The following is a 24,918-nucleotide window of genomic DNA, read 5'->3' on the forward strand; positions in this document are numbered from 1 at the left end:
AGGCGTTCTTTAAACATTTACACATCAGTAAGAAGTTATAATGAGCGTTCTACTTACTCTTAAAATAATCAATGAATATTTACTTCACTAATAGAAAGGATATTTGAAAATTAAAGAAACTATCAAATTTTTAATTACTTAAAAGGTACTTAATATCTTGATTAAAATTGGAATTTGAAGGTAAAAGTTCTGTGTTTTACTTAATTTTGTGACGGTGATATGATGGTTCAGCATTTTCATTTTCACCTGATTCCTCTTCGCCATCAGAAGCAGGAACACTGTCTTTCTCTTGTACTACACAAGGATTACTGCATCTATAGCCAGTGCAATGATCACAAAAGTTGTTGAAAGTTACTTTCTTGTCCCTGGTATATTGATGTTAAACTCAAACCGTCTTCAAACTATATAAATTCAATTTCAAAATATCTCATGCGGGCCCTAAAGTTTGCAGAACGGTTCCAAAGAAAATTTAGTTAAGCAGAGAAAGAGAATAAAAGGGTGGATAGAAAAAGCAAGGAAGAGTTAAAATTAATAATCACAGTGAAAATTACATACATATATGCCATTATATCTGTCAGCGAAGCTAATATAGCGCAACTGCTAGTGGAAATTTTCGCTTACCTCTGAAATTGTTTTGTGGGACAATATTATAATAACAAAGCGTGTACGCAGTTTGAGACGCGAAATACGACTTTAATAATTTATAATAGCTGTATTTAGAATAAGCTATATAGTATGATTAAGTCTATTGGTAAAAAATATCCTGCGTTTCAGATCTCAGAAGTAATGCAATTATACCCACATGTAGTGGCGTATTTAGGATTGTTTCGGGGGCTTTGCTAACTTCCGGCGAGGGGGCTTTGCCTGGAAATTTGAAAATTTTGCAAGGTATTTCATTTGCTTTACTATAGTAAGATTTCGGGGTTGGCCTAAGCCCGGATATCCCATTAAATACGCCACTGCACACATGAAACCTTGGAAGCCTTAAATGACTATGAAATATTTTATACTTCAATTAATAAGGCAGCTAAGTACAGGTGAACTATAACGCCAATTAAAAAGGAGGATAACAGGGCAAATATAGTGTTCAGGGAAAAATTGTGTTTTCTTGTGTAGACTTTGATATCTTAGACAATAAGTTTCTATTGGGAATCAAGTTCGGAACAACTAATGTAAAAGCGAGCATATTAGTTATTATCATTACACTTTGCACAATCCTCTTCTATCTAAAGTGAATATATGATTTTGGGATTGGGTGAAAATATTAATACTTAGCACTCCTAACCTGAGATTGAACACTCATTTTTGTCCTCAAGAGGGCCATAGTCACATTCACTCAGAGAGAGTGAGTGCGAGGGAGTTGATTGGCGGTGAGTGAGGGTGAGGGCATCAACAATAATTTAATTGTGAGAACGGGTGCGTGTCAGCGTGAGGGAGCTGATTGAGTGTGAGAGCGAGTTGGTGTGAAGGAGTCGATTGAGGATGAAGGCGAGTGAGTGTCAGTTTGTGGGAGTCGAATGAGGGTTAAGTTAAATGCCGATAATCAAAATTAATTTCCAAAAGATGTCTGAGAAGTTATTATGTTTGGAAAATGATTGAAATACAACCTCTGACAATAAAGGTCGGTGAATAATAGCGTAAATACAAAGTAGATACAATATGAATGAAACTTACCTTACTGCTCTTCGAAGTAGTCTATTCTCGCAGCCATGCAACGTTGAGCACGGCTGTACATGTCCTGGAAACTTTTTGAGAAGTCTTCTTTCGGGATGGTGCTCAGGAGCCTCGTCACGTTTCGTTGGGTGTCCGGAATATTGTCAAATATCTTTCCTTTCAACGCAAGTTTGAGTCGTGGGAACAGGAAGAAGTCGGAAGGATTCAGATCTGGCGATGGTGGATGGTCAATTTGCACCACCTCCTTATAGACCATAAGTTGCCTGACGATATTGGCTCTGTGAAAGTGAGCATTGTCGTGAGCCAAAAACCATGAACCTTGTTTTTAGTACTGGGGTCGTACCCTTTGTAAACGTTTTATGAAACGTCTCAAAATTTCAACGTACATATCAGCATTCAATGTTGTTCCCTCAGGTAGAAATTCCTTGTGGATTAAGCCATTGCTGTCAAAAAAAGGTGATTAGCATCATTTTGATCCATTCCGTGCTTTGGCGTTTTGTTTCCGGATCGTACCAGGATCCGGAAACAAAACATACCAGGATTCATCCTCAGCAACAATAGAGTTGAAGAAATTTGGATATTCATCCACCATAGCGATAAAATCTTGTGAGGCAAGGACACGTGCGTGCTTCTGGTCATCAGTCAAGTAATGTGGCACGAGTCGACGACACATTTTTCTTTTCCCTAAGTCGTTGGTAAGGATAAGTATCGCAGATTCACGGCTTATGTTCAATTTCTCAGCTATCATTTGCACAGTTAATCGGCGATCGTACGTGATTAATGTCCTTACCTTTTCAATGTTTTCGCCTGTGCAAAGTTTGACGGCGTTCAGCTATGGGGTTATTAAAAACACTATTTCGCCCTTCTCGAAAACGGCTGAACCACTGCCCTGCTTGATCTTCATAAACCTGTGCCAGCATATCATGGGTTTCTTTCAGTGTCTTGCCAACTTGAATACAAAATTTCAAATTTATCCTTCATTCGTTCATTTTACTGTTATCAGTTTGGAACCGGACACACTAACATTCACTTGGGTTATAGCGTCTCACACAGACCACAGTTGACTCACAACTGAAGAGCTTTGGGTGCACAGTGGCGGAACGTGTCGTTACTCGTGTGCAGTGTTTCGTTGCGACAGTATTGCCAGGTCGAGCACAGCGACTTCATTCACCGAACTTTCTTGTTAGAGGTTGTAACACAGAGCCTGCTTGGAACAGAAAGCCTAATTTGATCGTAAACCATCAGCTGCTTCAGTGTACGAAATGATGGAGAAGCTAAAAGTGATACACCCAGTGACAAAAATTCCTGGAGAACATTCTCAATCCTGATAGGAAAACTTTCACCCCTCTAGAATCCTTTTTTGAAATGGTTATGTAGATATACAAGATAAAAACTTGTTTTATGCAACCAAACTAAGATAGTACGTTTGTCTGACTTAGAAAAGGTTATGGAACATCTGCCATCTCAATCTTTTTGCAGTCGCTAGCAGGGACGGATCCAGAGATGAAACTCTCTTATTTTATATATAAATAAAACCCGTTCCAGAGTTTTGAACCCTTATAATTAGCTCTAAGTAGCAGTGTTACAACGGACCGCTTCCCAGAAGTCCGTCCTGGATCCGCCCCTGGTCGCTAGAGACACACACTCTGCTTCTTGAAATATTTATTTATTCATGCGGAAAATGCATTTATTTTGTCAGGAGCAAGCTAAAGATCCTCGAAGGAGATGGAGTCTGTGTCCAAAGGTCACCAAATATTTAAGTCTGCAATTCTTTGAAAAGAGTCCATGTATGACGTATCAATGTCACAAGTCCTCATAACATTCGTTCAACAGATGAACTACTTAAAAACATATTTGCTGCTGTTTTCCTGTTAAGTACTGTCAATATTCAATTTTCACCAATGAACTGAAATTATTTTAAATTTAATGCATAATGTTAAAATTTACTTACCGGTTTGAGTGTACAGTACACATCATCTTTTGCCACTCCCTTACATGTAGAAAGAATATTAATGGTTAGTTCAAATTTAACTGATACTCACGTTGATCTACTGTTGTCATTTTTGTAACCTCCTCATTATTAGTCTAGTGGTTATCGCGTGCGCCAGTGGTAAACAGGGTCACGGCTCAATTCTCAGAAATAGAACACAATGGCATAATTTTACCATTATTCATTCTCATTAATCGTGCCCCTCCTTTAGCAGAAAGGGTATAGTCGTAGAACGTTAAACTAACAAATTTCATTTTATATTCAAAGAGCTTGGCTTACAAGAACTCCTTCATATATTTACTTTGTGTATAGGGATCTTGAAGGATCAGCACCTAATTTGGTCCGAATATAGAGGGTCAAAAGTTAGGAATCAAGTTCGACGTTCGAGTTCGAGGAGGTATACCAGGAATGGCAATAATAAGATCTTACAGAATAAAAAGGAATAGATGAGAAGTGACATTCTGCAGTCGATTAAGCATCTTAAAATACCTTTTATCTCCACCTTTAACACTATTAAAACCGAAAATGTGGAAAATCACCTCAACTTCCAGTTTCAATATTGATCTATAGAGTAAACATGAGTAAAGATAGCGAGAAGCGTTTTTGGAACCGACTTGAGTTTCTAAAATCATTCATGTACATTCATAACTATTCAAGCCGAAAGTGACAGAAATCAAACCTTTCCAGTTTTAACGTTGATAGCTATAGAGTAGAAATGATAGTTGATAGATTCAAACAGTTTTTTGCAATCATTTAATCCTTCGAAGAATAAATTCCATGTATATTCTAATCTCTCTAGTAAAACTGAAAGTGATATAAATCTACTACCACTTCGGGTTAAATAATAATCAAGATACTTCTTCATGCGGTGTACACATGACATTTGTTTTTATTTATTTGGTACTACAATAGAAGTATCATTTCTTCAATACGACTTAAACGCAAAATTTAGAAAAGACGGAAAACTATACTAGCAGAACATGAATATGACATGTTCAAAGATGCTCACTTTGAACTAAACTCACTCAAACACACGTTTATTATGTCATTTCGACCTCACACTTACTCCACCTCACGCTCATATCGTCAACCAACATCATCCTCACCCGACCTCATGCTCACAATATATTTTATATCTCATACCCACTCATTATTACGTTGATATCACTAGTTCGATATCACACTCACTCAACCTCATGCTCACATTATTAGTCCAACATCACAGTCATTCGCATTCAATTCAACTCAATCAACCTCACGTTGATCTCATTTCAACATCACTTTCACTTAACCTTTCGCACACATAATCACTCAAACTTCCATCTTCTCGAAATCATTCTCACGCCTTCAAACTTCAATGGAAATGATACTTCATTCCTACGAATGATTACTTTATTTTTAAATTTGAATTTTGGAAAGATTACGTGGACTACATTAGAAAAAAAATCTGCAGGCTCATATTATTTTTAGTTACACATATTTCCTTATTTTATCGAATGGAGTGCATAAAGGTTGTGTTTCTTTTCCTTTTAAGTTTGCATTACTTATTAAATAATTTTGATTTCAAGCGTAAACTGGGCTATGTAGAATTTACAAGTTAATGTTGCTGTTATAATTTGAAATGATCATACGAACGAATTTAATTCCGAAGTTTTCCTTTCTTGTTCATTTATGTGTGTTTGTGTGGTCAATTACCCTTTGGATACTGAGTTCAGCAGGGAAAGGGATTGATTGATTGATTGATTTTAGTTTAGCGTCCCTTTTAGCAGCGAGGCTATATGAGACGTGGACCTACTGATTAACGTGGAATCCGAACCACATGAGCTCCCGCCGGGAATCGAACCCGGGTCTCCCACACCAAAGGCGCGTACGCTAACCGCTTAGCCACGAAGGAGTTCCAGCAGGGAAAGGGAAGTAGCAGAGAAGTGACAAAGCGAAAGCCAAATAACACAATCATTTTCTGTGTAATTCCGTAATTGTACTCTAGCTTATTTCAAAGAAAGTTACACTGTTTTTGAATGGGTAAAACTAAACAAAGAAAGAAAAAGGCAGCTATTCGGAGGTAGGGATGATGACTGAAAAACAAAAGCTACACATATGATCTTTAAAAGCAGAATATTATTTTATTGTCACGTTCTTGTGAATAATTCATTTCACGGAAAACTGAAAATAGTTATTCATTAAAAGATTCCTATTACTATTCTGAATACATCGTGAATTTTTAAATTGATACCTCCCTAAATATTGACTGGGCAATCACCTAGGCAGCCCGAATGGTTCCGCAGCCTCTGGCAAGTCAGTATATGCTATTAACTTACATCATTGTACATATACCGTATACTATTAGTAAAAACTGAATAGAGATGAATCTGAAGGATTATCCGTGGGGAAAATCGTTGGAGATTCAGAATTTTCATTCGGAAGATCATGAGACAGTTTTATTTTATACTACTGGGTTTCAATTTTATATATTACACGTCAAATGAAGTAAAATGTTCCTATTTCTGCGTTACTTTATTAACAGTATAATATATTCTTAACTTGTAGAGAGCCAATTTGCAGCTATTATTATATTTCTAAGATGTGCTTTATGTCTGTTGTATTTAGAAAAAAACAAAATAGCATATTATTTTTAAGACTACTACACAGAGAACTTACTTATTGCGATGGTATTCCTGCCCTTTACTAATTTCCATGCTTACATACATGGTAACAAGAATTCGCGACACTTTTGGTTGGATTCAGATAGTAATCAGAAAAATAAGGGACAAGATTAATTCATGTATATTTTTAATTAAAAAAAGTCATTATTAACACATTAATTATATTAACAAATTTACATGATACTTGTGTTTTGAAACAATGTATTCCTAAACGAAATTTGTATAATTATATTCGGTGGTAGTCTATCACAAGTAATAAAAACAAATGTTCAGATTGATCGACGTCTTTCATTTTTCCACCTTCTTACGCTCACTCTTCATTATTAAACATTTAAGAATTTTATCGTTCCTGTTCTCAATTCACGCAGTTCACAATATGTAAGATCTTAGTAATGCTAGTTTACATATAGTAAAGACACATCGAATGCCTACAAAAATAACTACAACGAGGGCCCTGTTGATACACGAAATTGTTGATAAATTGAACAACTCCAATTCCCCTGAAGCTGTTGACGAGGCAAATTTTATACTTGTTCCTCCTGATCCAGATGACCTTACTGATGAAGAGGAGGATGATAAAATCGAAGAAGCAAAAGTATCTGATGTACACTTGGAATTATTACTAAAATTCAACACATTAGCACAGATGACTGCGTGCTTTGAAAATCTTAGTGAAGGCTACCAAAGCAACGCCGAGCAGATAAACGTCATATGTCCTGCAACATCTGTGGCTAAAGAAATACGTGGTAGGGAAGAAATTACTGAATAATAGTCTTTCAGCTTGGAGAAAATGGGCGCACCATATATGGTTTTCGCAAGTGTGTGTAAGAAGCTGGCCAAAACTTCAGCGAACTAAGCAGTATTTTGTCAATAGATCACCTACACAGATATTCAATTGTATTTTCAACAGTGACATGGAGAAATATATAGTAAAAAAAGATAAAGAATGATCATAATTTTCAGTTTTGCGACGATGGTTTAAAGTTAGTAATTGGAATTGTTATACTCAGTATCCATGACAAGTTTCTAAATAAAAAAGAACAATATTGGGGTGAGAAGGAATAGTTCGATGTTCATATAGTGAAAATCCTGACATGAAATCAATATTTGAAAATAAATCGTTTATTGAATTTCGAGAATAACAACTTGGCAAACAAGAAAGATGAAGAGGTTTCTAATTCCGATTCCTGTAAAAGATTTGTTGTTAAAGTTGAGTACTTTCGATAGTGATTTGAGTGTTGAGGAAATAATACTGTAACATTCTGGTCATAATCGTCTAAAACAACTTACCAAAGGAAAGCCAATATCCTTTGGCTAAAAACGGCAGCCTTTATGTGGTTTTAACGGTTATAATTTTGTGCATATTTTATGTAATTGGTGATACACGAATAGCTAGTAGTTGAGCACTGTTCGTACCCTTGCACGCGTATTAGGGAAATATGTGCCTCTAAAATAGTACCCAAAGCTTCTTACGAACTCAGGCTAATATTTGCAATTCCAGATATAAAGTTAAAAGGAAACCACCTTTGCCTTGCGCATACTTTTCACTTTCCCCGATACAATTATCTAAATTCCTTTTCAGTATAGAAACTTCATAACAGGATTCGTACAGTGTACCATAACCGGCCAAGACAGTACATTCTCGCTCTCACACACCAAAGATGCAAGGGAACCATTCGCTACAGTAAAAAACAAATAGACCTCTAATAAAATTTTAGTCTACTTTAATAAATAAGACAAAACGGCTTTTAGAACTTAGCATGTTTCAAAAAATATTATCCAATCCCTCTAAATATGAAATCTTACACACAGGTCTTTCATCATGTAAGCTGACACTAAGTGTCTATCGTTATAAATATAATGTCTGTATGTGTAAATATAGTTTTAAACATCAGCCACTTACGAGAAGTACCTTTTCGTGTAGAAACAAAGTTATAATTTCCTCACGCACAAAGCTGGTTTTAATGAGTATTCTTTCCTAACATTCGCTCTTATATGAGAAATTAAGAAATTTCAAGTTTTCAATTTTTTTTTTTTTTTTTTTACATCTTGTTTATATATGAGGTTTTGCATATGTGTGACTTGAAATATTCCTTAAATTGTCATTTTCATCCAAATCCATCCAACAGAGTGGAAGTAGTGTTACTTACAAACTGGAGTCCTGTACTATGTCTTTCACAATTTCTTTTTTTAATTTCCGATCATTTATGGACTTATTAACTTGTTGGCGATCAGTCGACAACCCTTGCTATTTACCAATAAATTCTTTGCTACATACATGTAAGGCCGCCAATTTGTCTGTAAATTTGGAAGGGGGCATTGAGATGCAGACGGCATATATATGAGGGTTTTCTGACAAATTGCATTTAAGTTATGCCAAATAATGGATATTCACAAATACAATGAGGGGGCCCACGCGAAATTTGGGAAGATCGGGCCCCCTCAGGATCCGCGCCTTTGCATAGATGAAAACCGCGAGGTTAGACATTAATAAACGTTATCATGTACCTTCGAATTTCATTTAGAATTATATTTTTTCCATATATCTAACAAGTGTTACTTTTATAATTCGATTTATTAATAAAGCCCATCCCACAAACCTGGCGTGTGTAAGGTGGCTTAGCCGACTGTAGTAACACATGGACTATAAAATGTTAATTTTTAAGTAACTCCTTATGAACAAATTATACAGTCAAGAGGAGTCTAATTGTGTTAGCATATGCAAATTTAAATTCAATTTCCGTCTAAATCTCTTTTCAGATGCCTGATACGTACGTCTTTTCTCACGTGATGTCTTAAGAAATGGACTCTCAAACTTGGTTTAGTAGTATATCTTTTCTCGCACTCTGTACACGTATGAAGCTTTGTATCTGAATGTATTAACATGTGGGCTCTCAAATTTGATTTATCATTAAATCCCCTTCCGCACTCGGAACATGTATGAGCTTTTTCATTCGTGTGTACTGCTATGTGCCTTCTTATACTTGATTTTTCACTAAATATTTTTCCACAAATCTCACAGTTATAGGATTTCGTTGTGTTTTGAGTTACTTCCAAGCTCGTTTCAGTAGTACTTCTTTTCAACTCCTTACAAGAAGGAGCATTCTTACTCGTATGTGATAACATGTGGCTTCTAAAACTTGAATTATGACTAAAACACTTGCCACAAATGTGACAAGTATATCGTTTCTCACCTTTATGTAAGAAAATATGTTCTCTCATACCCTTTCTTGTAGAAAATCTTTTACCGCATTCCTTACAAGAGTGAATTTTTTCACGTGTATGTATTAAGATGTGGGCCCTCAAATTTGATTTGTCATTAAAACACCTTCCACACTGTGCACATTTATGAGGTTTTTCACCCATGTGTAAGACCATGTGTCTCGTCTTGCTAGACTTGCGACTAAATCCTTTTCCACACTCTTCACATGTATACAGTTCTGTAGTTTTGTTTATCACCATGTGTCCTACTACGTTTGATATTTGAGTATATGTATTTCCAGACAGCCGACAAGTGTAATGTTTCTTACCTCCAAGTGTTAACCTATGGCATTAAAAAAAAATTGTCAGAAGAGAATATTTCTGTATAAGCAAATTTATGGTACCCTTGACACATTAAAACTAAGAAGAAAACAGAAATTGAAATAAACGGTATAGAACACCTAAAATGTATTAAACCTTCCACTGCTTATATCTGAAACAAGGGAACACAAAAGAGATTGATCACTTTAACAAAATTTTCCATCTTAAAAAACAGACATTTATACGTTGATGCATTTATGAAACTATTTACCCCTTAAACAAAATTTAGTATGAAACGGTGACTGCGACGAATTTCTTAATTATTTAGGTTTGCGAACAAATAAGAGATGTTTATTTTAATTTGACATAGGGGATATATATGTAAACTACACATGGCAATATCCGGACTTTTAACACTCGGATTTCGGGTAGTACCACAAAAAAAAAAAAAAAAAAAAAAAAAAAAAAAAAAAAAAAACGGATTTCCAAACCATATAAGTTTCAAAGAAAATTCAGAAATCAAAGGAAACCGGATTACACAAAGCATTAAAATTAATTGAAAACTTTGAGCTTTACGTCCACGAATGTGCCGGCCAAAGGAGACTGTGATGCTGAGAAATGAATGAAACGGTGGGATGAAGTGCGAGGAAACGGAAGAGTTCCGTGGAAAACCATGTTTAAATAACGTAACATTGTTTAATAATGTGCTTACTTGTGCTACATATTTCGTTTTCCTTTTAAATAAATTAAATGTGATGCTGAAATGTGTCAATATAGCCAATTAGCAACTTAATATATTTAATAAATAACCTCATCACAGAAATGGAAATAAATAACAAGGCTCTAACAAGAGCAAAAAAAAGAAAAAATAACGAAACGTACAAATAAATTAAACAAAGAAACAAAATATCAAAAAAGTAACTCGACGCAACTTTACAATGACTATCGAAATTTCAGCTAATGTTGGTGCCCGAAGCGATGCATTACGAAATGCCACAACATCCTAAAAATCCGTTCAAACACAAAACAAGTTCTTATATTTCACAAATGAAAAAAGAATATTTCTGCATATGAAACCACTTTGTGATTTCACCGAATCCATCGTCATTTTGAGAATTTTATTCGCCAAATAATAATAATCCAAAATATAATTTAAAAACTCGCTCTGATTTGAGAGTTCTTGTGTGGAGATAGGCCCCGCTACAGTAGCCTTAAGATGTAAAAGTGTTAACTCCGTAACGAACTGAGCCGATTGCTCTACCCACCAACTGCAAAACCAGAATATCTCACTTTCCTTCAAGATTGCGCGGCGGGGGGGGGGGGGACGTACAGATAATAAATTTTCATGAAACACACTTTATTCTAAAGACTGTAAAATAACCCGTCTGGCCAAACACCATTTTTATCAATTCATATACATTTCAGAGCCAACAACTTTGTTCTTAAGTATTTAAGCTGTACTGAAAAGATATCCAGAGTCCTTACTTTAGGACCAGAGATTCCTAGTACAACTTCGTCGGACAAATCGTCTAGGTTGCCATATTTTTATTTCGGGTGAACACAGTTATCACGTTTTCTCATCTGAAGTTTACACTTTGCTATTAAGTCTCGTTCATCTTTCATATATGCTACAAGAGGTCAAGTATGTGGTAATGTAAATGAAATGCTACCAACTCATACAACACTTTAACAAGCAAAATGCACGACACGAGAGGCAGAGCGCAAGATGATAAAATTGATTGTATTAAGTCTTATTTAAGGAATAAATGAAAACCTTCAGAGGAAAGAGTTGGCGCTATATTTCAAAATATTTATTTATTAATTTTCTTAGGAAGAGAAAATATATATATATATATATATATATATATATATATATATATATATATATATATATATATAAAGCTTCATTTCAATCAATGACTATTCCAAAACGTTACAAACAAATATAAATGCTACATTTTAAAGATTTACTTTATATTTTGGGGGGATCATATATTTATCGAAATAATAAGCCATCAATAACCGTTCTACTCATCGTTTTTCTGATGTTATGATCCAATATTTTATACTTCCTTAAACAACCGTGCTTCCACAAGACTTGTATAGAAACCAAACATATCTTGTTTTCTTATTTCAACAGCGTAATTTTCACAGTCGTAAACACAGGTGCAATCAGTAAATTACAGCAAGGAATCACGCTAATGAAATAAAATCTTCCACCTCTACATCCCATAATTCCGCACAGTAGACGAAAGAATACGGTGATGAAAGAAAGATTGAAATGGTGTAAAGATGAAAGTGGGAGGACACATGAGAACCCTGATAAAACTCAACTCACGCCGTGTTTGTATATCAAAAACCCCACTAGGCGCAAGCTGAAATTGAAAGACGTACCCCGCTACCCAAAGGTGAATACTTTACCACAGTCAGTGAGGCGTCAGAAAGGAAATAATTTAAGCGAAACCTATTCATATCACACAGTATGCATCAGTTTATAAGAAGATTTAATCCTCCTTCAACAACATACAAAATACGGACTTCAATTATTTAAAGTAATCAAGGATTCAGGACATCGCTTCTCCAAGTTCGCTTCGGATTGGAATCGTTATATGTAGTTATAACGGTTTATAGTATTCTGGATTACAAGGCCCTTCCTTAAACATAAGGGTTTAGATGACATAAGCTTTATCAGAATACAAGTGTGCAGTCACATATTAACATATCTGTATGTACTTCGGCGAACATCAAGATTAGGTCAACGTCGTGATCGGATTCAAACACCAACCCTTATTCCATTCAGTTCGTCATAACATTGGTTGAAATTTGAAATACTCTTTATAGGTGGAATCCATTTTTAGCATCTCTCGTCGACTCTAATATATTCCTTTCAGCCATCTAGTACATATCAGTAATCTATAAATATACACTACTTCAAAATTCTATCAACAAAAGAAACTACAGCTTTAACGACAGAACTGAGCAACCCTTTTGCATTTTATTAAATTAACTGAATAAATAAAACGCCTGTACATAACTATTTCAGATATAGATGATGATCACATTATACGGCGAGGTGAAGAAGTTGAGGAGACCTGTAACCTTTTACTCGGACACCATTTTCCATTTCACAACAAAAACTTTAAACTATTTATTATGTTAGACAATGACAGACCCAAATAAAATCTTTAGATTATCCGTGAATGAACTATTTTAACTTAACGACATTTTTACTTACATCTTGTCGTTGTTATTTATTTAATTCGCTATATCTCTTTCTCAATCAACTACAGCATATATCTATCTATCTCATTTTCCCTCTTATTCTAAAATCTAAAATTACATCATAAATATAAAATAATTAAAGAGTTATCGAAAGAGAACGAAATTACATTGCACGGAATTATAATAATAATTTATATTAATTGTTTAACAAAAAGAAATTCAATAGTAACTATAAATTTAAAATGATTAATTAATAAAAATCCCTCTTAAAATATATATTTATGGCCTTCCTGAATTTAAAACATCTTTCGAAATAAACAAATTATTCTCGAAATTCTTTTTCTTCCTTACGGAATCAGTTATTTTAGGAGATGAAAACAACACTATTTGTTAAACTATTAAAATATATCTGTTGTTAAACTATTAAAATATAAAGCCAAAATTTCGTTCGTCACAAGTTGTGAATTAGAATTTTTAACAGCTAATAATTTATCATTGTTTTACTTGAGACAGGACAAAAAGCAATCTAAGTTGTCTATGAAGAAAATTGACAAAATATATCATAGCACCAAAAAATGGCTCTGTTACAATACTTACGTAAATCAAAGAATAGTAAGTACAGTTTAACAACAAAATTGAATCAAGATAACTAAGTTACTAATATTAGGAAGAGAATATGTACCCATGAAGCTACAAAAAACCAACAATAGTAATGAAATTCTAAAAACTTCTAGAAAAAATAACGAGTAGAAAAGCAATTAATTTAAAAGGAAAATGTTCACAATAAAGCTATATATTCACCTAATGAAAACCTCTCAAATATAAGACACATAGTCCTGAACTACGCAAAACCATCTAATGTTCTCATGTTTCAAGTTCTAAAAAATAAGTAAAATCGATCCAAACACCAATTCTAACTTAGTACTAACTTTGACAATTAAAGAAATAAGTAAGTTCTCCAAATTTATAAGGAATATAATAAAAATTAAATTACCGTTGCATAAAGGATATTCAATGCAACATTAGTAATCAAATGTAACATTCGTTAAAGTAAACACGAAATTTACGTAACATAATAACTGCTCAGATCTTCCGTTTCAATCGGACTTATAAGCAATTAGACATAATGGTATTGTAATAAAAAGGCTAAACACGGAAAGTTATGTCTAATGTTTATCTCATTTTCAACACACATCCCTTAGAGTGGAATATCGTAAAACAATGAAAAAACAAAACTCTGAATAAAAGTGAAACAAACATCAAGTCAAATCCGTCTAGTCAGATAAATAACGATAATATTGTATTATCTTCACTGAAATGAACGAGTTTCTTAAATTATTGAAGCTGAGAATTTTAAGCGAATCAGGTATCCTAATGGATAACGAGCACAGAAAGTTCTTAGTTACTTTCATTGATATGACTGGTAATTAAATACTCTCCATACTACTGAAATAAAGTTCGGCCTTCGTTCAGTATCAGAATGCGTAGGCTGAAAGTCACATTCACCGCTAAAGAGTATGACTAAATCAGATTGTTGATTTATCGCAATTATATCAGTGCTTTACAGAGCATTTGGTGACAAAATCTTTGAATGCTCCATCTGAACATTTCTGGTTAAACTAGCTGTACCGTCAGTTCAAAACACCCTAGAGGTCACGCGGGATTTGCAAATTCATTCAACAATGCTCCCTTCACTTGAAATAGTCTATTACATGAGAGTTTATTTCTATTCCAATGGATAACTGGATTTCTCATCGCACATTTATTACCAAAACTTATTATTAGCTTGCAAATTTCACTAACAAAATTATACAATTGCTGTAAAACATTTGAACACTAGTCTAACAAATTAGAATTAAATACGCACTAAAGACCATAATGCCAAGCAGTAGGTTAACTATTTATCATTTATTTACCCATTTATTTGTAACACAATTAACCGAATTTAAATTAAAATAATCGACAAACGATAATTAAAGTGTTTCTAGTGCTGAGGAAATATAAAACGTGTAAGTGCAACGATAAACACACACATATATACGTACCTGAGGTCCTCAGAAGTGCTACCAATTTCCTGAAAATCATTTCCTTGAACAGTCCCATCTATCTGATTTTCAGGATAAGCAGACACATAACTGGTTGATTTTGCTGTTATATCTTCGTTTTTACATTTCAATGTGACTGTCAAATAAGGCTCTAAAGTTTCTTCTACATTGAACTGCTTAGTCTCATTCTCTCCCCCTGCTTCATCTTCCTCTTGTTTCAAGCAATTCAGATATGAAGGAGAACATGTTGGACGAAGATCCTTAAATTCCACGTCGGTTTGATTACAATTATATAATTCATCGTCGTCACCTTCTATAGACTGAGTTTCTATTTCAATTTCCGATTTAATAGAAGCAACATTGATAAACTCGAAAGACATCTAGCTTCAGAATTTCAGACCTTAGTGTCTCAGAGATGTGAATTATTCTGAAAGGATTGAAAGACATCACTCATGACTTTGTGTTCCATTCAAAAAAAAAAAAAAAAAAAAAAAAAAAAAAAAACCTATCTATATCAAAAACCACATTTGACTGTTGAGAATACAGAATATTGAGACCTATATCTTTGGTGTTGAAAGTTGCCAAACTCATACTAACGAGACAGATCGTTACACAGTTGAAAACACTGAAAGGAACATACTTAATTTATTGAATCACATATTGGATTGAATTATTCTAAAAGTATTAGCGGTATTGATTATCGTTATTACCCCTTCTTTAAAGAAATAAATACTTATGACAAGATATTGAAACAAACTTACAGTAGTTTGTTTATTTGAACTGTAAGAATGATACAATTAGACAGATATACAATAACGTAGGAATCTGTCGTCAGACAATTGATACAGAAGATTAAATCATGCTTTATTTCCTACAGCTACGTGCAAAAGTAATTACAAAATATCAGGTAGCAGAAGTTCGCTCCGACATGTACTTTCTCTTTTTTTCCTACTTCTGGATTGAAAAGCATGTGCATACTTTACAATCGTTCTCAGCTTCTACGTAAGTGTCTCCTATTGATGTAAGGCGCGTAATAATAGTCTCTCTACTTTTCTTTTAAAAAAAGTAAAATAAGTGAATCTAACATATTTTCAACTTTAAGTACTTCAAATATAAATTGCGTGTTATATCAACAATTTCTTTGCTTAAGTTGAAAGCTACTGATGGCTCTTCATCAAATCAATGGAAACTCACTTGCTTTGATAATATTCCGAAACGTAGACTGACCGTAACAATTCCAAGTTATCTTCGAGTAGAGGTTACACCAAACGGGACTCCTTGGACAAACTTATTTTTACATACCTGAAAATAAAGGACTTACTTTAAATTACTAAGCGCATAGGGGTACTTGTACTCTTGTACATAGGACACGTACGATTTATTCGCTTCTTTAGTAAAAGCTATAGTATTCTTTGTTAGCTACCATGATCATATAAAAACATGCTGAGCTTCCGACAATAGTACAAAACTGTTGTCTGGATAGCCAGGCTGGCTAGTTACATACTTTATTTAATTCTGGGTCAAAATTATCTACAGTATTCCGGCCAGATAAGTCTTCTACTTAATTACACTTCTCATGATATTCTAATAAAATGGTTCAAAGGAATACCAAGGGCCTCCTCTGAATTACTGCCCTATCTTCTAAGCTAACTATGAACTAATATTTTTATATCACCATAGTAAAACATCTAAGTACTCGTAGCTAATAAACATCCACTGGCTGATAACATTTAGTAGGAATTTATCTGTCGGCGGAGCATTCCAGATAAAGCAGTAAGTTAAAAACAATTAAACAGCTCTACTATAAGCGGGGTTGTTTGAAATTGCAGAAAGTATTATTTTCTACTGATTGAACTTAAAATCCAATATACAGTGAACAATGATTGTGTATTAGTGCATAAGTTCAAGTGAATATCCTCATATCATTCTTTACAGACATCTTAGAGAGATGATAAAATTTTTAAACTTTTTCAAACAATTAAGTGAAAATTTATATAATTTACTTGAAATTCAAACACTTGAAAATTAAATATATATGCACGACTATGTAATTTGTTAAACACTACAATATTTGTGTCACTTTTCAACATACAATAAGAAATAAAACCTTTGGTGTATGTAAGAGACCATATAGTAAAAGGAGGATTGAAACACCAGGCTCTGGTACAACAGTTCCAGCAGGCAGCACCAAATATATCAATTAACAGGAATGCTCACAAGTAAAAGGTCCAAATGGATCAATCGACTTGCGGGATGAGACATACTGAACTTGATAGAGGACGTGAAAATATGTGTATGTGCATTATAGTGGCTGACCGCCATAAAAAATGGAGGGGAAGGAGGTCAAAATTGGTGGGAGAAGGGCCATGCTATGTTATTGAAATACATCAAAAAACTGTTAAATCGTAAAAATAGTGAAAGATTGACAATACAAACAGTAGTAGTTTCACATATTAACAAAAGGAGAATGGGCAGAGTAGATCACGAACCTCGCCACCATCTTGAAATCCATCATTTTGAAATATGTGATATTTTTTGAAAAGGAAAGGTAGTCATGTGATATATCAATTAGGACCAGCATGTTCTTAAAAAGTCAATTATGAACTTTACTGATCATTATCTGCACTTGTTTGGAAGATTTAAGATCATCTTTATATTATTTACGAAAATCTAGGAGAACGATACACGTATACTGAAAATTTGGATTATCACGAGAAAACATGTACATTACACATATCTACAAGTCAAGAAGTCTAACAGTGAAATTTCATATCAAAGTTGTATATTATTACATTATTATTTCTGACATTACTTTCAATTTGTTTCATATAGTGCCGAAGAGAACTGTTCCGGTCTGGAAGAACCGCTTCCGCCTTTTTTATTGTTCTTGTTTTTTTCTTGCTCTCTTAGTCGAAAACAATGTGGAGTTTATAAAGCTACCTTTTGTTAAATGACATACTTAATAATATAGACCATAAGACAATTAAAATCTGAAAGATTAAAATATAATTATTACGTACTATTCCATTCCACCTTAAACTTCGTCCCTTACGCAACTCCTTTAATGGAAACTCTGTTCTTTTTTTTTTTTTTTTGGCTATTACAAAAATCACCCAGAAGCTGCGATTTTTTCGCTTATAACTTTAAAAATATTTTCTTTTAAATTATTTAATATACCGGTAAACATTTAAATAGAAGGAACGCATTTTATCATCACCACCCACTAATTAATCAGCTTTCACCAGACGCAACAGAAAAATGTAACAAAGGGGAAAAATTGTAAACTGCTTTATAGGCGCATGAGTTAAATAATGAGCATGGGTGTAAAACTAACAACTATATAGCACTTTGTAAACGGATGTATACAGGCTGCAAACTGCAAATCAAACATAAAAAAATTCGCTAAGAGCTGTGCGTTACAATTTTCTTGACAGAAAATAGCTTTCGCTGCTTTCATTCCATGTACTATTAACCTGGAACAGTCCCATTTTCCGCTTCAACACATCCCATTAGTTTAGTAGGTAAATCACTGGTTAATCTTCCGTTCCTGGTATCCAGAGGAGAATATTTTAATGTTTGTGACAATATATCAAAGAAATTACCACACTTATGTCACGGAAAGAAAGCAGAAATGTTAAAGCAACTAGGGAACAAAATCACAATCCGTAAACAAATGTTTTAAAAATTTATTTTATTAGTTTCCCGTCGAGAAGTAACATTCGAATGGCGTATTTCTCTAGGTGCTAAACATGTGAGAGTGATATTATATGCATAAAGAACTAACAAATGTGCACTGTTAAAATGAAAATAGAGACATTCAGAAATAGACGTTACTGATGTGGTGTTCTGTGGTTCGACGTACGCAACAACTTAAACATATCTAACAAATAACCTTTCTCGAATTATTCAATATCTCCATCATTATCTTCTATTTGTTAGTAAAGAAATAATCACTCGAAGTAAAATACTAACCTGGAAATGTGTAACAATAAAATATCTATATTTAAAACACTCACGATATCAGGAAAAATGCTAATCAAATCAATCAATTTATCCGCAGGGTTGTCCAAGTGAATCACAAGATTTTTTTTGTCAATTGCTTTTTTTTTTTTTTTTTTAATACAGACATCGAGTAGGTAAAGAAAGCATAGGTCGGTGCAACTACCATTTATTTCTAAGTTACAATGTATTCTCCTTTATTTATTACTTACATATTCTTCCCTTTTTGAGAAACATATACAATAATGGCAGTTCTTCCCTTTAGAATACCGGTATCTCTCCCCATTTTAAGCTCCATACAATACAATACAGGAAGATGTCATAGTGTAATATATACTGATAAATAAATGAAAACCAAAACTTTTTAAGACGTCCGAGAAGTTCCCCCCTCCCCCCACGGAAGCACTACTATGATCTCTTCTATTGCTTCTAACAACACCAACTCCCAACATTAGTGCTTCAATAGTTTGGACGCTAGAAGCATAAAACTTTGGTGGGGCCAACTTCATGTTAGCCCCCCCCCCAGAAAGCACTAACGATTAAACCTAGTGCAACAGTTAGTGCATCGTTAGTGCTTCAGAAAACACTAATAGTTTCGTTAATGCTTCACAATTAGTGGGGCTATGGCCAGTTATATGTCACGAAATTCCCATAAGGAATACATGGGGAATTTTTAATTGGCTCAAATTCCCAACAAATTCAAAAGCGCTAATGACCTCTTCTAGTGCAATCGTTAGTGCTTCGTTAGTGCTTCTGAGAACACCAACTACCAACATTAGTGCTTCAATAGTTTGGACGCTAGAAGCAAAAAACTTTGGGGGGCAACTTCACGTTAGCCCCTCCCCCAGAAAGCACTAACGATTAAACCTAGTGCAATCCTTCCACTGTGGTTGCAAAGAAAACACTAATAGTTTCGTTAGTGCTTCACTATTAGTTTGGCTTTGGTGAATTAGAAGTCACGAAACGCACGTAAGGAATACATGGGGAAATTTTCATTGGGACAAGTTCCCGCCAAATCAAAAGCGCTAATGACCTCTTTTAGCGCAATCGTTAGTGCTTCGTTAGTGCTTCTGAGAACACCAACTCCCAACATTAGTACTCCAATAGCTTGGACGCTAGAAGCAAAAAACTTGGGGGGCAACTACGTTAGCCCCCAGAAAGCACTAACGACTAAACCTAGTGCAATCGTTAGTGCATCGTTAGTGCTTCCAGAAAACACTAATAGTTTCGTTAGTGCTTCACTATTAGTTTGGCTTTGGCGAATTACATGTCACGAAACGCCCGTAAGGAATACAAGGGGAATTTTTCATTGGGAAAAATTCCCGCCAAATTCAAAAGCGCTAATGATATCTTTTAGTGCAATCGTTAGTGCTTCGTTAGTGCTTCTGAGAACACCAACTCCCAACATTAGTGCTTCAATAGTTTGGACGCTAGAAGCAAAAAACTTTTGGGGGGCCAATTTCACGTTAGCCCCCCCAGAAAGCACTAACGATTAAACCTAGTGCAATCGTTAGTGCATCGTTAGTGCTTCCAGAAAACACTAATAATTTCGTTAGTGCTTCAAAATTAGTGTGGCTATGGTCAGTTATATGTCACGAAATTCCCATAAGGAATACATGGGGAATTTTCAATTGGCTCAAATTCCCAACAAATTCAAAATCGCTAATGACCTCTTCTAGTGCAATCGTTAGTGTTTCTGAGAACACCAACCCCAACATTAGTGCTTCAATATTTTGGACGCTAGAAGCAAGAAAACTTTAGGGGGGGGCAACTTCACGTTATCGCCCCAGAAAGCACTAACGATTAAACCTAGTGCAATAGTTGGTGCATCGCTAGTGCTTTCAGAAAACACTAATTGTTTCGTTAGTGCTTCACAATTAGTGTGGCTATGGCCAGTTATATATCACGAAATTCCCTAAAGGAATACATGGGAAATTTTTAATTGGCTCAAATTCCCAACAAATTCAAAAGTGCTAATGACCTCTTCTAGTGCAATCGTTAGTGCTTCGTTAGTGCTTCTGAGAACACCAACCCCAACATTAGTGCTTCAATATTTTGGACGCTAGAAGCAAAAAACTTTGGGGGGGGGGCAACTTCACGTTAGCCCCCACAGAAATCACTAACGATTAAACCTAGTGCAATCGTTAGTGCTTCCAGAAACACTAATAGTTTTGTTAGTGCTTCACTATTAGTTTGGCTTTGGCGAATTACATGTCACGAAACGCCCGTAAGGAATACATGGGGAATTTTTCATTGGGACAAATTCCCGCCAAATTCAAAAACGCTAATGATATCTTTTAGTGCAATCGTTAGTGCTTCTTAGAATACCAAGACGAAACATTAGTGCGGCAATAGTTTGGACGCTAGAAGCAAAAAACTTTTGGGGTGCAACTTCACGTTAGGCCCCCAGGAAACACTAACGATTAAACCTGGTGCAATCGTTAGTGCAACGTTAGTGCTTCCAGAAAACACTAATGGTTTTGTTTTGCTTTACTATTAGTGTAGATGTGCCTACTTATATGTCACAAAGATGTCCAAACTCACGAGGTCGGCGCTCACGAGTTCGAATCTTACGCTCACTCGACCTCAAACTCACGAAGTGAGCGTGAGATAAGGCTGGTGATGTGAGCGTGAGGTTGAATGAGCTCTAGGTCAGACTGGTGAGGTGAGCGTGAGGTGAGACTGGTGATGTGATGCGAACGTGAGGTTGAGTGAGCGTGAGGTCAGACTGGTGATGTGAGCGTGAGGTCGAAATGAGTTCGTGAGTTCAGGTCGAAATTTTTGAGCGTGAGGTTGAGTGAGGGTAGGTCAAAGTGGTCACCTCTGGTTACGAAACTCCCATAAATACATGGGGAATATTTCACTGGGACAAATTCCCGACAAATTCAAAACAGCTAATGATATCTTTAATACAATCGTTAGTGCTTTGTTAGTGCTTCCTAGAGCAGTGACTCTTAACATTAGTGCTGCAATAGTTTGGACACTAGAAGCAAAAAACTTTGAAGGACAAACGTGAAGTTAGCCCCCCAGGAAGCACGAACAATCAAACCTAGTGCAATTGATAGTACATTGTTGGTGGTCCTAGAAAACACTAATAGTTTCGTTAGTGCTTCATTATTAGTGACGAAACTCACGTAAGAAAAACATTCGGAATTTTTCGTTGAGTTAAACTTCCGCCAAATTCAAAAGCACTAATGATCTCTTCCAATGCAATCGTTAACACTTCTTAGAGCATCAAATCCGAACATTAATGCTTCATTAGTTTAGATGCTAGGAGCAAAAAGAAAAAAAGAGAGCTAACTTCACGTTAGTTCTCCAGAAAGCACTAACGACAAAATCTAGTCCAATCCATAGTGCATAGTTAGGACTTGTAGAAAACAGTAATAGTTTTGTTTGTTTCTCTATTAGTTCTGTTTTGGGAGATGAATTTCATTATGTTTCTATTTTTTTCGTCTGAAAATGTAATCTTTTTTCCTTGGTTCATATATAAACAGTCATTTTATATTTTCTTCTGCATTGTTTTACGATAAGATAAAAATTAACTACAATCCTTTGGTAATTTTAGTATGTTTAATTCTGTTTGTTGAGTATGTAAAATGGTGTTTACGGATTTTGGAACAACGTTACTTGATCTTTTATAATAGTATTATTTATTTGTGAACTTTAGGCTTCATGATTCAAAGTTGTATACAAAGATGAAAATGCTAAGAAAACTGTAATTAAAACAATGTAAGTGTCTTTACAGTTAATTAATGTGGAGTAATTAATTAATGTGAAGTAACTGTTATTGATTAACATTTTTCTTGAACAATTCTTCTAAATTGATTTCTGTTGTCACTCCGGTTACCCTAGCAGACATCTCCTACGTTAAATATAAATTGTTAACAGCGTTACCAGCAACACACGAAATTTAATACCATACAGTGTTCTACTAATTATTCAATATACACAAACCAAATAAAAACAAAGAAGGCATAATTCAATAATTACAAATGTATCAACTCAACGGTGATATGTATACACGACCCCAAAAGTGCATTACCACCTGCAATTCTCCTTTTCCTAAAATAGCAGGCAACCCAAAGATCTCGGCGGTTGGGTTGGTTCCAACATCGAAAGGCGTTTGTCTAAACCTCAATTTTGTCATAAATATATCAGTGTGGCAAACTGCAAATAAGAGAGAAATAAAAAACTTTTTTATGGTAAATTCTAGTTCAAAGTTCGAAGCACTTGCTTTTGCACGCGATCTTTTGTTTCTTTTTTCAGGGAACAGAAAAGTTTTGGCGTCCAAGAAATTATATCATATAATATTGCAAATTTGCAAGTGGATGTATTTACATTGCATATGTGGTAATAAAGATATAATGATTGTAAAGAGTAACTTTAATTTCTTCATCCATCGCAAGTCTTATGGGCTCCTTATACCTCGTCGCCCCCCCCCCCCCCGTAGTATAGGGGTACATTCTCACGAGAATTGGAGAAAAGTGTAAATTTCTCACGAGAATTGGTATAATTTCGCCTTATTTCTTAAGAAAATTGGTACAAATTTCCTTTACTTTTTACGAAAATTAATGTATAGTGTAAAATTCTCACGAAAACTGGTACAAATTTCCTTCATTCTCACAAGAATTGATCAACAGTGTAAATTTCTCACGAAAATGGGTGTAAATTTCCTCTGATTTATTTTATCACATATTTTAATACAATATATGCTGATTTATACAATTTATGCTGATTGAACACTGTTTTGCCCCAACCCTTTAAGAAACTTGTTTCTTCCTTTCTTATTCCTCCCTCAAGTGGTGAAATATAACTGAAGGAACTTCAGAACATGTCCACACAGGTCTTTTTTGTTAATCTTGAACACAGTTGGTCTTCGTATTCAAGAAACTAATTCTAAAGAAAGAATACACATATAATGAAAGAATGGGATATCGTAAGGTGAGGTAACCATAAGGGGAAGGCGGAAAACAAAGGATAAAAAAAGTAGTACTTGGTGCTGAATCTATCCAAAACAAGGGGAAGAAGAAACAATAGGAAAGATTTGAATGTGTAACATAGGCTTTTTGTGTAACTGTCACGTAATTTCATCATTCTGTCATTAAAAGAAAGAAGAAACTGTCACTTAAAAGTGACATATAGTTGTATAAGAATAGTCTAACTGTTGGAAGCCAGAAAAGAGTGTTTTAAACATGTCAAATAACTTTTAGAAACATGGGAAATGTCAATAATACATTATTGTTAAAAGACATTGAATGTTAGCTAAGGATGGAGGGAGGCAGAGAATTCTTTGATGGGGAGTAAAGAAAGGAGAGAGAGGCATTTACTTGTATGTGTGTGTTCCAGGTTGTTGGAGGGGCGAAGTGTGCTCTCCTTTGGAGTAAAGGAAATTCTTTTAAATTGGGCTGAGACTTGTGCCTTATGAAGAATGAAAAGATGTGGGAAAAAAGAAATAGAACTCATTATTCTGAAGGACAGGGATTTTTAGAAACACCTTGGTTACTGCAATGGAAAGCAAAACATATGGAACAGAATAAAAGGTGAAAATCTATGTGACATTTGTTGGTAGGGGGCGAACTGCAAGGTTATGTTAGTTTTGTGAGTAAAGGACCACTTTTTTAATTGGCGTGCGACTTGTTACGCATTTCTTAAGGACCTTGGCACATAGAGGGGAGAGAAAGAGTGACCCTTCTTACCTGAGTTTCAAAGGGGAAAAAGACTGAATGAAATTTTTACGTAAGGCAACTTTCCTTTTTTTGCTTTTAGAAGAAGTCTTCAAACAAGATTTCTTTAAGGTATTTCC

General features: G+C 34.8%; 1 protein-coding gene across 8 annotated transcripts; it reads right to left on the reverse strand.

The window, feature by feature from the left end:
• Window positions 1–8,034: 8,034 nt before the first annotated feature.
• Window positions 8,035–19,741, reverse strand: LOC145671409 (uncharacterized). 8 transcript variants are annotated; one of them, XM_081740571.1, is made up of 4 exons: window positions 19,328–19,741; window positions 16,311–16,418; window positions 15,117–15,543; window positions 8,035–9,871 (listed from the first exon to the last, which is right to left on the reverse strand). In XM_081740571.1, exons 3-4 carry the CDS (start codon window positions 15,494–15,496, stop codon window positions 9,061–9,063), a joined length of 1,191 nt encoding a protein of 396 aa, XP_081596697.1. In that variant the 5' UTR covers window positions 15,497–15,543; window positions 16,311–16,418; window positions 19,328–19,741; the 3' UTR covers window positions 8,035–9,060. The 8 variants fall into 8 exon arrangements, with proteins under 8 accessions (XP_081596697.1, XP_081596694.1, XP_081596698.1 ...); XM_081740568.1 differs by lacking the exon at window positions 19,328–19,741 and adding an exon at window positions 19,089–19,201; XM_081740572.1 differs by lacking the exon at window positions 19,328–19,741 and adding an exon at window positions 18,590–19,019.
• Between the last annotated feature and the right edge of the window lie 5,177 nt (window positions 19,742–24,918).

The sequence above is a fragment of the Thermobia domestica genome, chromosome 15 (genome assembly GCF_964235325.1).
Source record: "Thermobia domestica chromosome 15, izTheDome1.hap1.1, whole genome shotgun sequence".
In the NCBI taxonomy this organism is placed as follows: domain Eukaryota; kingdom Metazoa; phylum Arthropoda; class Insecta; order Zygentoma; family Lepismatidae; genus Thermobia; species Thermobia domestica.

Excerpts from the sequence above, each read along its gene's own strand:
- LOC145671409 (XM_081740574.1), bottom strand. The coding sequence starts at position 15,496 with ATGTCTTTCGAGTTTATCAATGTTGCTTCTATTAAATCGGAAATTGAA. Across the intron at positions 9,872-15,116 it reads AGCACTTCTGAGGACCTCAG|GTTAACACTTGGAGGTAAGA; the intron begins GTACGTATATAT and ends TTAATGCCATAG.